Below are 13,049 nucleotides of genomic sequence, written 5' to 3'. Positions count from 1 at the left end.
GTCGAGTGCTGGAGATCTGCCTGTGTTGGAACTATTAAAACAAAACAAAATCACAACCTCAGGGCAAAAAGTAAATGTGTTTTTACATTTTATTGAGCTTAAGAGGTTTTTTTTTTTTCATTATCATGGAATGATTTGGCGTTTACAGAGAATCTGGGTAATGTCTTGTCTAATTTATCTCCTTATGTCAAAGAAAAGTGGATTGCAAGGACAAGGACAACGGATTAAGGCATAAATAAAAACCCTCCAAATCAAGTTGATTAAGATCAAAATGCCTTTATTGTACATGAAATGACATTCTGTTGGCAATCTCTGACAGCAGCAGACAAACGGTCACAGTGGGCATGGAAAGTCACACCCGAAAATGAAGAGTAAGAACAAATGAATATGATATAAACCTTTTCAAGTGAAATGACTGTGTCCTCCTGTGACTTGAGGTCTGTTTTGATAATGTCTGTTCAGAGAAAGGAGCATGTGTGGCAGATGGGGGTGGTCATTGAGACAGATGAGTCATTGTCCTCTGGAGTACAGAGGATATCAATAATGGACATGGAGTTGGAAACCAATTAACCTTTAAACTGCATCCCTATCTTAAAAAAAAAAAAAAAAAAAAACACCTGCTCGCTCTCCTAACAAAGCAGTTGCTAAGCTCATCGTTCAGCAAAACATGTCATATGAGATTCCGTGAACATGCATAAAAATGTTTTCCACCACGACGACGAGGCAAAACTACTCTTCAATCAAAATTCCATAGTTATAGCACAAGTTTACAGTTTTAGTGTTGCAATAATTTCACCATAGAAACATCAGCATATTTTAGTATTTAAACATTAACCTGAGCGTCCTGATTATGTTTTTCAAGTATATGTGGCTTTTGCATTTGTGCCTTTTCTAGGATGAAACACCATCCTGATTATTTGAATCTCCATTTGTTCAAGTTGATTGAATAAAGTAAAGATACTGTTTCACAAATAAACCTTGTCCTGGTTTCTGACAGCTGCCACTTACCTGCACTGTCATGACCTGAGCCATGTTATTGGCCTGAGCCAAGTTATGTAACCAAAACACAAACGCCGGCTATGAAAACTGGGACAAACTTCTGAGAGAAGTAATCGACCACATTTCCACTCGGCTGCAAATCTTTATTTTTCTGCTCTGATGCAGCTGGAGCAGTCACTGTAAGACACCAGTGGAAACTACTCTCGTGGTAATGTTTCGTGGTGTTATAATATTCTAAGGCTGTGAGTTTGAAGGCGATCCTCATAAAGTTTAACACAAAGAAACCAAATGTGTCAGCAGATTCAATTCAAGCTTATTTATACAGAGCTAAATACAACACGGTCATTTCAAGGCACTTTTACAGAGAAAAACCAAACAATTTCACATGAGCAAGAACAAGTGATGGTGGTGATGAAAAACTTTTAACAGGAAGAAAACCTTTGCAGAACCAGGCTGAGAGGTGGCACCTTTCTGTAGTTGTGGTTAGGATGAGAGGGTAGATGGAGAGAGAAAGATAAGTACATGACGGAGAGCAACAGGCAAACAGACTTAAATCCACTGGCTGCAGACGTGATGGGGCAGGAGGCTCGGACCATGAACTTCCAGTTCCACTGTAAGACATCCTGCAAGGAAGGAGGGGGAGAGAGAAGATGAATTTAGATTATAGTTCATTGACATGAAATTAGGTAATATGATGTAAAAAGAATCTAAATTCTAAACGTGTCATAAGAACTATTAGAAGCAGTACTCAACACCGAGTACAAATGTTCCTCTTTTTTCTTTTTGTTCCTCTGTTAAAGCCTGAGTAGTCAGTTTTGTCTACATCTACCTTTGATATTGTTTATCTGGAGATGCTGTGATCCTGTCCAGCCTGAAAAGATAAAGCACCTCATTGTGACAATTTACTTTGCAAAATATGCTTCCACTTACCTTTATTGCAGGTAAAGTTTTTAGGAAAATATTGAAATATATTGAGGCTGAATATCATCAAAGCCAGTTTACAAATACCAAAAGTATGTCTTCATGTTTCTTCCCCAATGAGATTTTGAGAAGCTGAGATCAGTGAATTTAACCCATTTTCTTTGAAAAATGACAAAAAAAGATGAGAAAATCATATTATAAAGATCATACCCACTAATATTCCTGTGCATTGACTGATGGGTAATGGAACTATCATAAAGATCGTAAATCTTGAGCTAACTTTTATATAATCTTGAAAAGGTTTTCAATACAGAAATCTGACATTAACATCCTTGCAGAAGACACTTTCTGCTTCACTAATCATAATAATCACAAAGCCTTTTTTGTGTGGATTTATTGAAGTCTAGCTCACCCTGGTAGACTCTTATTTTCCCTCCGAGCCAAGGACACACTTGTAACTGTACACTGAGTGAAGTGGTACAGCCCGTCTTGTTTCTCCACCACAGAGATGACCTTGGCTACACTTTGCCTTGACATTGCCGTTAACGGCTCAATTCTGCTGTTTCTCTCTTTTCAAGAAGTGCTGTTGTACTCGTGCAGTCGGGGTCGGTTTCATGGTGCGGAAAGGCTCCATTTCCAGTGTTGGAAGGTTGGACGGTTTGGGAGTGTGTAAAATGTACAGCTTTATGCAGAGAGCTTTGACTGCAGAGAATGTTTTCATTTACAGTCAACAGTGGAGTCTTGCCTCTGTAAATACCATTTTGCACTGATGTTCTGCAACGATATGCGAAGAAATGAATTCCTCTCGGTACCGTGACACATCGGGCCTCTCCCGTAGGGTTATCTCTCTGTCCAGCACTCATTGTACATCACAAGCCTATGAAAAGACTTTTAATCAGATTTTCAGTTGTGTGATAATGAGACTTGTTTTTATTCGTCTCTGTAGCAGCACATGCACGTTGGACCTCTCTGTCATGCAGGAACTCGACATATGTGCACGTCAGCCGGCTGTTACCTTTGTCTTGTATTGTAATTTAATATTTTCCACAATGGTGAGGGTCTTGTTTCTTTTGTGTGGCTGCTGCTGCTCTGCTTAACATACTTCCTATCAAGACATCATTTATCTGTTACAAGCCTCATCATAGCTGGTCAAGTAGGCTGTTTTTGATTGTATTAAAGAACCCTCAGGACACTCTGAAATGTCCCCGTGCTCTCTACAAGATGTTCAGCTCATTACACCTTCCTTTGCGTCATCTGTGGGAGTTTTAGTAGACACTGCAATTGTGCTTTGCTATTGTGATTTTGATAACGCTCAGGCCTGTCCTATTTTTTTTTTTTTAAATAAACCTTGTGCAAAATAAAACTTTCAATCACAGGGTAATTATTCTAACTCCAGCAGTCGCAGCCGTCTGACCACAGTCCTTTCTCCTCTTTCAGGTTGCTGCTGGTTGCAGGGCCCTGTGGAGCTGAAGAGCTGTGCCGTTCCTCCCTTTTGTCCTCTCATGTCCCCACGTAACCAGCTCACTGCCAGCCCAATGACTGCCTGGATCGTCCTGCCTGTCAGCCTGTCTGCCTTCTCCATCACAGGAATATGGATCGTGTGAGTCGCAGTGGAAATGAAAATGTGTCCGTGTCACACCGTCACACTTAAGCCTACTGTTGATGTTAGCAGGTGCTGGAGGAACAAGGACAAATATATTTATAGTTACGTAGTGTCCTGTAAATATCTTGTGTCATCAGGGATTAAATCACTCCCGTCTCCGTGTGTGTGACATTTGACATTTTCTCAAATGGCCTGTTCACACAGCAACTTTTTCAAATGAAAATGCAAGGCTTATGATGCGTTTTGGGTGTCACTTTACACAACAGTGCTCAGAGTCACTGTTTTTGAAAATGCTTGGGTTCCGTCTCCGTGTAGAAGTCGGAAACGCTGCTGCTGTGCATGTGCGCCACGGCCATAGTAAAAAGTTCTTCTGCACGTGTGCAACAACGTTTGCCTCCAGAGTGTCATGACTCCCAGTCCTGGGACAAGGTAGTAATAATAATCCAACTTCATGGTCCGTCCATACGAATGTCAGTTTACTCCCCTTGTTAATATTTCTAGCGCATTGTTCTACGTGTGGTTTCATTACAAAAACAAACAGCACCCATGAACGTCATCGTTTTCAGTGTTTCTTCCACTGCCGTGTAGATGAGCATCGTTTTCAGAACGTTGCTGTGTAAACCCAAAACTTTTCTCAAACGAAAATGCAAAAACAATGTCTTCCCTTGAAATGTTGTCATAAGAATGGGGCCTAAATGACGGCGTCCTCTTCCCCTGTAGATATGCCATGGCTGTGATGAATCACCACGTGTGTCCTGTGGAGAACTGGTATGCAACCTCCTCTAAAATAAGTTTTTACTCCTTTTTAAACCCATTTTTAAGAAAGGAACAAACTGATCTCATTATGTCACAACTGCAGGTCTTACAATGTCACATGCACAGAGGAGCTCCTGCGACCAGGCTTCCCCAAGACGTGCTGCACCATCCAGGACATTCCCCTCATCAGGTCTGCTTTTCTACCTCTCCTCCTCCTCTTCTTCCTTGCTACTCTTCACATCTTTGTTTCTGCACAATACCAAAGCCATTTTGTGCCAGACAAGGCCCCAGGCATGAATTAGCACCTTGTTATGCTGTAATTCGGTGACAGTCATTAACCCACGCTTTGCAGGAAGTGCACTTGTTTAATCTGCAAATGAGCCTCTAAGCACAGACGAGTGAAGGCACTCGTGTGCGACGGCATCTAGAAACTGAGGCTTTTTCTTGTAGTATGCGGTAATCTGTATTTCCTCATCTAAGAATCAGTGTTATATCTGGATTGGAATCGGAACCAGCAGCTCATTTTAATGTTGTTATGACGTGACATCCTTGTATTTGCTTATGCAGTATTATTGTTTTCCTCGACCTCCACAGTAAATGTGGCTCCTACCCTCCTGAAAGCTGCCTGTTCAGCCTGATCGGCAACGTTGGAGCCTTCATGGGTAAGGCCTCAGATCATTGTTGTTGTTGATGATGATGATGATGAGCTTAGACTCTTAGTGAAGGGAACGTGGGTTTAAATCCCAGTTGCAGCATCAAGTTCATCCAATTATAAAATTGTGAAAGACTGTAATTGAACTTATACACTGTACACAGAAAACGTCTGACGTGACTATTTTTAAACATCCAAACATACACACATTAAGTCTATTTGATTTTTACTGCACTCTTGTAGTAACACATTGCATTGTGGGACAGTAGTTTACGCCACCTTTCAAGCGATTTGATTGTAAAATGAAGATCTAAATGAGATGAGCATCCTGGTCCAGTGAAAACCCTGAAAAATGTGTGATTATTGCTGTAAAATCCTTTTTACCTGTAGATTTGTTTATTTCTTCAGATAAATCAGGGGAGTGAAACTCATCTTAGTTCAGGAGCCACATTTTATCCAGAGCTGGCCGCGTCAGTAAAATAACAATAAAAATAGCCCATGTTTAAGTGAATGTTTGTTAGTTGGTAGTTCAACCTGGTGCAAAATACAGCGAACCTCCAAAAATAGTAACACATGGCATAACTTTGTCCTTCGCTTTTTAATCTCATAAAAACCTGAAATCTTCTTTGCAGCGGTGTTTCTCTTTTCATACCTGGTTTGTTACAGTGTAGTAGAGTGGTTTGTTTTTGACAAATATGCAAATATTACAGTATATCCTGAAAAACCTGAATTGATAAATCCTGATTATTTAGGATTTAATGAACATAAATCTGTTTAGATCTGTGGCCCACATTTCAATGACAATGGCACTGCTACCTTGTGCTCGGTAACACTAATATAATGAGAGGGTGAGCAGGTGAGGTGAGAGGTGTTTAATGCATCTCCACTGCCTGCTCTGTGTGTCATATTAATCCTCTGTGGTGCCTGCAGACATCAGCCACTGGCCTCCGAGAAATAGCCCATGCTCTCTAATCAATAATGAATGCAGTGTTCCTTCCACTTCCCCCCTCTGTGGTTTCCCCCTGTGTGCACCCGGTATCCATGGCCATTATTCCTCCCGTCTCATTTCATCACAGCTCACTTCCTGCCCCAATTTCCTTCAGTCTCAACTTAATTGTGTCTGTCCTGTATTCCTTCTTCGTTATTCCCCCCACCTTTACTCCTCCAAGGCTTTCCCGGTGCATTCCAGCCCTCGTTATCTTGACTCCCTTGCATTTGTGTTTCTAGAGATTTTGTTCTCGGTCTCGTCCGTACTCGCCTTCATTCTCTCACTGAAAGCTTTTCAAAAGCTTTGATTCAGACCTTCAGGACTTTTATTTGATCGTGGTCGTGTCTTTCCTGGGTCGTATTCCTCTTCCTGGGTGCAGGTTGATAGTTTTCAAACACTGATGCAAGAAGTGGGTCCCGTTATGAAATCCGAGCTGTCAATAGGTGAGAGAGAGAGCTTCCTGTGTGAGACGGCAGTGAAGCAAGGCTGATAGTCTTAACGTCAGCAGAATGACTGACGCCACCTCCATCAGCCGCTCTCATTCGGCTCAGAGAAGAACATGAACGCAAAGCTGGGAAAATGTGCATCCACATGACTTTTTATCATCTCTGACCTCCGGCATCAACAAGGCTTATTGACTCGGAGAGCCGCGGCTTACTGGGTATCATTCTCTGTAAACTCCAGAGATGTTTGTGTGTTGAAATCCCAGTCGATCAGCCTGTGTGGCACCAACAACCCAGCAATATTCAAAATCACATTGTCGTGCCTGGTTTGATCTTCAGCAGCTCATCAAGACTCCGTCTACCTGCCAACCTCTCTGATCATCAGAATTTGACTGTTACTTCCTCCCCCAGGCCAGAGACGGACGTTTCTGTGAATTTGTGACACGCCTCTCTCTCTTTGTGTGCGTGCGTGCGATGAACGGATGACCTGTTCAGCCTTCACACGTTGTCAGCCGGGATCCGTTCCATCCCCCCCAGGTCAGTCAGTATTCACTGGATTGCTCGGTGACGGTGTCTTTTTCCCTCCTGCAGTGGTGATGGTGTGCTATCTACGCTACGCCCAGGTGATCGAGCACAGCCACCGCTGCTGGGTGAACACCAGCGCCCTCGTGTCCGGCTGCACCAACGCCATCGGCCTGGTCATGGTGGGCAACTTCCAGGTGAGCTGTTGAACAACGGCGTCAGCGAGTCAAGACGTTGATTCATTCCAAGCCCCTCGCGGTGCAGATAAACTTCTTCTCTGTCCGACAGGTCGATCACGCCAAATCTGTTCACTACGTGGGCGCCGGGGTGGCGTTTCCAGCGGGGCTGCTGTTTGTGTGCCTGCAGTGTGTGCTCACCTACCGGGTGGCCGTGACAGCACTCGACTACTGGATGGCTCATTTCCGTGTAGCGCTGGCAGTGGGAGCCATGGTGTTTCTAGTCCTCAGTATCCTTCACTAGATCTGTTCTCTGGTTGTTCCCTTCAGTTTGTTCTCCTCAGGCTGTTCCCTTCAGGTTGTTGCTCTCAGGTTTTTCCCTCAGGTTTTTGCCCTCAGGTTGTTCCCCTCAGGTTTTTCCCTCAGGTTGTTCCCCTCAGGTTGTTCCCCTCAGGTTGTTCTCCTCGGGTTGTTCTCCTCAGGTTGTTCTCCTCGGGTTGTTCTCCTCGGGTTGTTCTCCTCGGGTTGTTCTCCTCAGGTTGTTCTCCTCAGGTTGTTCTCCTCAGGTTGTTCCCCTCAGGTTGTTCCCCTCAGGTTGTTCCCCTCAGGTTGTTCCCCTCAGGTTGTTCCCCTCAGGTTGTTCTCCTCGGGTTGTTCTCCTCAGGTTGTTCTCCTCGGGTTGTTCTCCTCGGGTTGTTCTCCTCAGGTTGTTCTCCTCAGGTTGTTCCCCTCAGGTTGTTCCCCTCAGGTTGTTCCCTCAGGTTGTTCCCCTCGGGTTGTTCTCCTCGGGTTGTTCTCCTCGGGTTGTTCTCCTCGGGTTGTTCCTCTCAGGTTGTTCTCCTCAGGTTGTTCCCCTCAGGTTGTTCCCCTCAGGTTGTTCCCCTCAGGTTGTTCCCTTCAGGTTGTTCTCCTCAGGTTGTTCCCTTCAGGTTGTTCCCTTCAGGTTGTTCTCCTCAGGTTGTTCTCCTCAGGTTGTTCCCCTCAGGTTGTTCTCCTCCTCAGGTTGTTCTCCTCCTCAGGTTGTTCTCCTCCTCAGGTTGTTCTCCTCAGGTTGTTCCCCTCAGGTTGTTCCCCTCAGGTTGTTCTCTTCAGGTTGTTCCTCTCAGGTTGTTCTCCTCAGGTTGTTCTCCTCAGGTTGTTCCCTTCAGGTTGTTCCCTTCAGGTTGTTCCTCTCAGGTTGTTCCTCTCAGGTTGTTCCCCTCAGGTTGTTCTCCTCAGGTTGTTCCTCTCAGGTTGTTCTCCTCAGGTTGTTCCTCTCAGGTTGTTCCTCTCAGGTTGTTCTCCTCAGGTTGTTCCCCTCAGGTTGTTCCCCTCAGGTTGTTCCTCTCAGGTTGTTCCCCTCAGGTTGTTCCCCTCAGGTTGTTCCCCTCAGGTTGTTCCCCTCAGGTTGTTCCCCTCAGGTTGTTCTCCTCAGGTTGTTCCCCTCAGGTTGTTCCCCTCAGGTTGTTCCCCTCAGGTTGTTCCTCTCAGGTTGTTCTCCTCAGGTTGTTCTCCTCAGGTTGTTCTCCTCAGGTTGTTCCTCTCAGGTTGTTCCTCTCAGGTTGTTCCTCTCAGGTTGTTCTCCTCAGGTTGTTCTCCTCAGGTTGTTCCTCTCAGGTTGTTCCTCTCAGGTTGTTCCTCTCAGGTTGTTCCTCTCAGGTTGTTCTCCTCAGGTTGTTCTCCTCAGGTTGTTCCTCTCAGGTTGTTCTCCTCAGGTTGTTCCCCTCAGGTTGTTCCCCTCAGGTTGTTCCTCTCAGGTTGTTCCCCTCAGGTTGTTCCCCTCAGGTTGTTCCCCTCAGGTTGTTCTCCTCAGGTTGTTCCCCTCAGGTTGTTCCCCTCAGGTTGTTCCCCTCAGGTTGTTCCTCTCAGGTTGTTCTCCTCAGGTTGTTCTCCTCAGGTTGTTCTCCTCAGGTTGTTCCTCTCAGGTTGTTCCTCTCAGGTTGTTCCTCTCAGGTTATTCCCCTCAGGTTATTCCCCTCAGGTTGTTCCTCTCAGGTTATTCCTCTCAGGTTATTCCTCTCAGGTTATTCCTCTCAGGTTGTTCTCCTCAGGTTGTTCTCCTCAGGTTATTCCTCTCAGGTTATTCCCCTCAGGTTGTTCTCCTCAGGTTGTTCCCCTCAGGTTGTTCCCCTCAGGTTGTACCCTTCAGGTTGTTCTCCTCAGGTTGTTCCCTTCAAGTTGTTCTCCTCAGGTTGCTCTCCTCAACTGCTCCTCCTCTCAGGCGGCATCTTCTTCATCCACGAGAGCTTCGTCCTGCAGCACGCCGCGGCCATCTGCGAGTGGGTCTTCACCGTGGACATCCTGGTCTTCTACGGCACCTTCACCTACGAGTTCGGCACGGTCACCAGCGAGACCATGACGGCGGGGCTGCAGCAGAGCCACCACCTCGGCTCGGGCGTCATCATGGGCCCCCGGGCCCGGGGCTCGGCTCTGGGCGGAGCCACCAAGGGCCTCAAGTCCCCCGGTGGCAGCAGCACCTCCACACATCTCAACTGCACCACAGAGAGCATCGCCATATTGTAGCTCTGCACCGCCGCGCCAACGTCACTGCAGAGGTGCATCATGGGCTGCCGGGCTAAAGCAACCTGACAGAGGAAGAGAGTGAGTTCTGACATGTTTGACCATCGATCAATCACCAGGTAATTTCTTCAGTAATGCTCTACCGTCTTCGTTTTGACCCCGGCGTCGGCGCGTGGCCACGGCTCGGTTCTGTCCGTGCAGCCGGCCTGGAGCGCCAGAAGCACGAATGTTTTCTAAGATGTTGACGCGCAGGTCTGCATCAGAGCAGAGCACTGAAACCACCGTGGAAACAGGAAGTCCTTGAAACCGCTTCCCAGAGTCTCGTCTCCGAAGCGTCGTGTTGCCCACCTGCTTTGGCCTTTTTCCAAATCTCTGCACGGCACATTTCTTTTTGAATGAGAGAACAGTTTATGTTCAACTTTTGAGTTTGTGTAGTGGGTAGAAAAACACTGAATGTTTAAAAAAAGTGAATAGTTGATGTATGTTTTCCAGGCTGTGAGCACTCGGCCTCTTAATCAATCCATCACAAACGATCCGAAAAAAAGATCCGTAAACATCTTTCATTTCACTTTTTTAATTTTAATTTTTTTTCATTTGGTTGCACTGATAATTTGACGGTGAATGCTGATGGTGTTTATTTCCGAAATCAAATGTATCCTGAGCCACTGTCATTCTCCAAATCACCTCGTATGTGAGCGAGGAATGGTCTTTTCTTTAAGTCACTTTAAGCTGAAGATGGAGCCTCGCTGTTGCTGCCATTCCCGCCCTCTCCCACACGTCACTGCTTTTCTAACATTTCCACTTTATGCTCCTTTGTTTTTGTTTGTTTTTACATTTCTCCGATGTCACGTCCGATGCAATAATCGCCATCAGTCATTGGATAAGTTCCGCTCCACTGGAGTGAATAATGCCTTTTTTTTTTTTCGCAGCGTGTCACAGTTGAACACGGGGGCTCTTCTTGTTTTTAAATAACAGCGAGACATTTGAAGTGACCTACATCTGGGAGGAAAACCGATCCGACTGACGCGTTAACAGAAGTAACTCTGGTCCACACGTTGATTTTGATTCCAGGCTGGACCCTTGGAAGCCTTATGGGAGTTTAGAGCACCAAGTGTCGCGAAGCCTTTTCAGTACTTACACAAGACGTCGCCTGAAAAGTGTTCCAACCACCAGATATCACTCCGGCTGTAAACTGATGGCAAAGTCATGTATTTAGAATTGTTTTATTTAATTTTTTAAAAAGGACCCGTGTGTAAGATTCTGCGAGGCGTAAAGTCATTTCAAACACTCCATATTTTATTTTATTGTATTTTATTTTCAACACAAACCATGTTTCTGGTGTTCTCACGTTGAGCTGCAGTATTTGCAGATACTGGCTGTAAAATGTAGACAGGAAAGGAGCTGCTGACTAATTGCTAAACTTGCCATGTTTACATATTGACAGTAAAAGTTCTCGTAGAAACGAGGAAGCGATCGTTATGCCGTCCTGTTTTACATTAAATACATTAGAAACGTTTTCCATGTAACACGGACACTGAAACGATAATATTGATATTTAAGCGTTTGAGAAGATCTGCACAATGCATCGCTTAAAACCTGTTTTTAACGACTTTTAACATGACAACTATCAACCCAGGGTTTCAGGGTTTAGGACTCTTCGCGATGGTCGGAGTCCCTCCAGGAAAGCGTAAGCTCTTGTTTCCGTGGCCGCCGCAGGTTCATCCGGGAGTGTTTGATCTGGCCAGAGCCTCCGAGTCGTACGCGCGGGTCCTTGCGGAGGACTGCCACAGACGCCACACTGCTCACACTTTATCCTAAACGCGCGGACTCACAGTGTTCTGCCTGTTTTCAACACGCCTGTCTGAGAACACACTGGATGCCAGCAGCAATACACACGTTGGAAAAAGGTCACGTCACCTACCTCTTTTTATCTTTTAGCGGAGTCGCTGTTCCAAAGTGAACGCTGCAGTTTCAGCACGATGATTTGAAGTATTTGATGGTGATTTACAGAAGTCTCTGTGGGGTTACACAAGATGCATAATCATCTTCTTCTTTTTTTTTTGTTTAAAGAACCATTCTTTGTGGGAACGCAGCAATCCTGTTTTGTTCTGCAAATCTTGCCAAAAACACACAGACTGGACTCGCAGGAGTTTTGATTGTTTTGTTTTGGTGTTTCTGCAGCGGGTGTGTGATTCAGTGTCCGGTTTGAGCCTTACCCCCCTCGCTCTGTGCCGGGGGAACTTTTTTTTTTTTTTTTTGTTGTTGTTGTTGTTTTTTTATGTTCAGCTGTAGCCGAATTCACCAAACTGTAACCGAGTCGCGAGACTCCAAATGGCAGCTCGTACGAGCCCACACATCAGGGCTGAGTTTAACTTGTAACACCATCAGACCATCTTCCACAGGCCAAATATTTCTTTCAACGGTGGAAACTTCTGTTGTTTTTTTGTTGCTTTTCTGTCAGAATATGCACTTCAGTGAGCCGTCCGCGGGGGATTTCTGTGGGAGAACACACACACACACACACTAAAAAAAGGCTGCCTGACATGTACTTGTCTCTACAACACAGAAACCAATGTCAATAAAATGTACCGGTCCTATTTCTTTGTTTTTAATTTGTTTGAAAAAATGTGTATAACAATGAAAACGGTGAAGAAATCCCTCGGGGAAAAAAAAAAAAATCAAGTCGACACAAATGATTCTGTTTCCTTTTATAAATTGTGTAAATATGTATGATTTGTCTATCGGTTAGGTATTTTCTTTTGACAGAGATTTATATTCAAATATGAAATAAAAATGATAAATTATTACATGTTGTTTGTTGTTATTATGACGGAGTCTCTCAGAAAACAACAAACTGGGCGATCATGTTTGGTCGCTGAACTTCCTCCTCGTACTAAAAAATTAGATGAAAATCACAGAATACCTAATTCTTTTTTAACCCGAGGCTAAATATGGGGAATGAATAAAGAGAAAGCATTGTCCTCGTATAAAACAGTAAGAAACTGATCCCATTTAGGGAAAATGTGAAGCTTTAAGTTGTAAAATATGTGCACATTTGGTCATTTAATATTAACCCGTCCTGTAGTTCACAGCTCGGAGTAGTGACAGACGTAGAAGTAAACAAACTGCAGAGTGGAATCGATGACGTAAACAACCTCTCGTGACTGAACAGTGACTCAAGTCAGATCTGCTTTTAACACATTTTCTCAAATAATAAAACATCACGGGACGTGCCAGTGTTTTTTTTGGAGTAAAAATAAAAGCATTGTGTGTGTTCAGGGCTGTGGAAGATCTTCAGGAAGGTTTGGGGTGAAAGTGCTTCTTGTTCTTCAAGCAGGAAGGTTTAAATGTTTTAGGCAACAGAGGAAACCAGCCAGACTCATCCAGAACTATCTTTAGCGCCAACAGGAACGTCGAGTCCTGTGAGTGATAATTTAACCTCCATGACAAGGTGGAGTCTGTCTCGAGTTCCAGGAAGAGACTGAGGAAT

At 44.7% G+C, this 13,049-nt stretch overlaps 1 protein-coding gene across 1 annotated transcript; it reads left to right on the top strand.

Annotated features, from left to right (window-relative positions):
• Positions 1–3,398: 3,398 nt before the first annotated feature.
• Positions 3,399–12,218, top strand: LOC308111989 (transmembrane protein 150A-like). Its single transcript, XM_080467154.1, has 7 exons — positions 3,399–3,520; positions 4,244–4,291; positions 4,383–4,469; positions 4,874–4,941; positions 6,954–7,081; positions 7,173–7,350; positions 9,261–12,218. The coding sequence occupies exons 1-7, from the start codon at positions 3,423–3,425 to the stop codon at positions 9,560–9,562; spliced, it is 909 nt and encodes a 302-aa protein (XP_080323280.1). The 5' UTR covers positions 3,399–3,422; the 3' UTR covers positions 9,563–12,218.
• Positions 12,219–13,049: the final 831 nt, after the last annotated feature.

The sequence above is a fragment of the Lipophrys pholis genome, assembly GCF_963383615.2.
Source record: "Lipophrys pholis genome assembly, chromosome: 7".
Classification (NCBI taxonomy): domain Eukaryota; kingdom Metazoa; phylum Chordata; class Actinopteri; order Blenniiformes; family Blenniidae; genus Lipophrys; species Lipophrys pholis.
Note: the sequence above shows the minus strand (reverse complement) of the source record. Positions and strands in the feature narration are given on the sequence as shown.

What these genes read in the sequence shown, in the direction of transcription:
- LOC308111989 (XM_080467154.1), top strand. Translation starts at nt 3,423, where the DNA reads ATGTCCCCACGTAACCAGCTCACTGCCAGCCCAATGACTGCCTGGATC. An exon ending in ATCACAGGAATATGGATCGT is followed by an intron (nt 3,521 to 4,243) that starts GTGAGTCGCAGT and finishes CTTCCCCTGTAG; the next exon opens with ATATGCCATGGCTGTGATGA. An exon ending in GTGTGTCCTGTGGAGAACTG is followed by an intron (nt 4,292 to 4,382) that starts GTATGCAACCTC and finishes TCACAACTGCAG; the next exon opens with GTCTTACAATGTCACATGCA.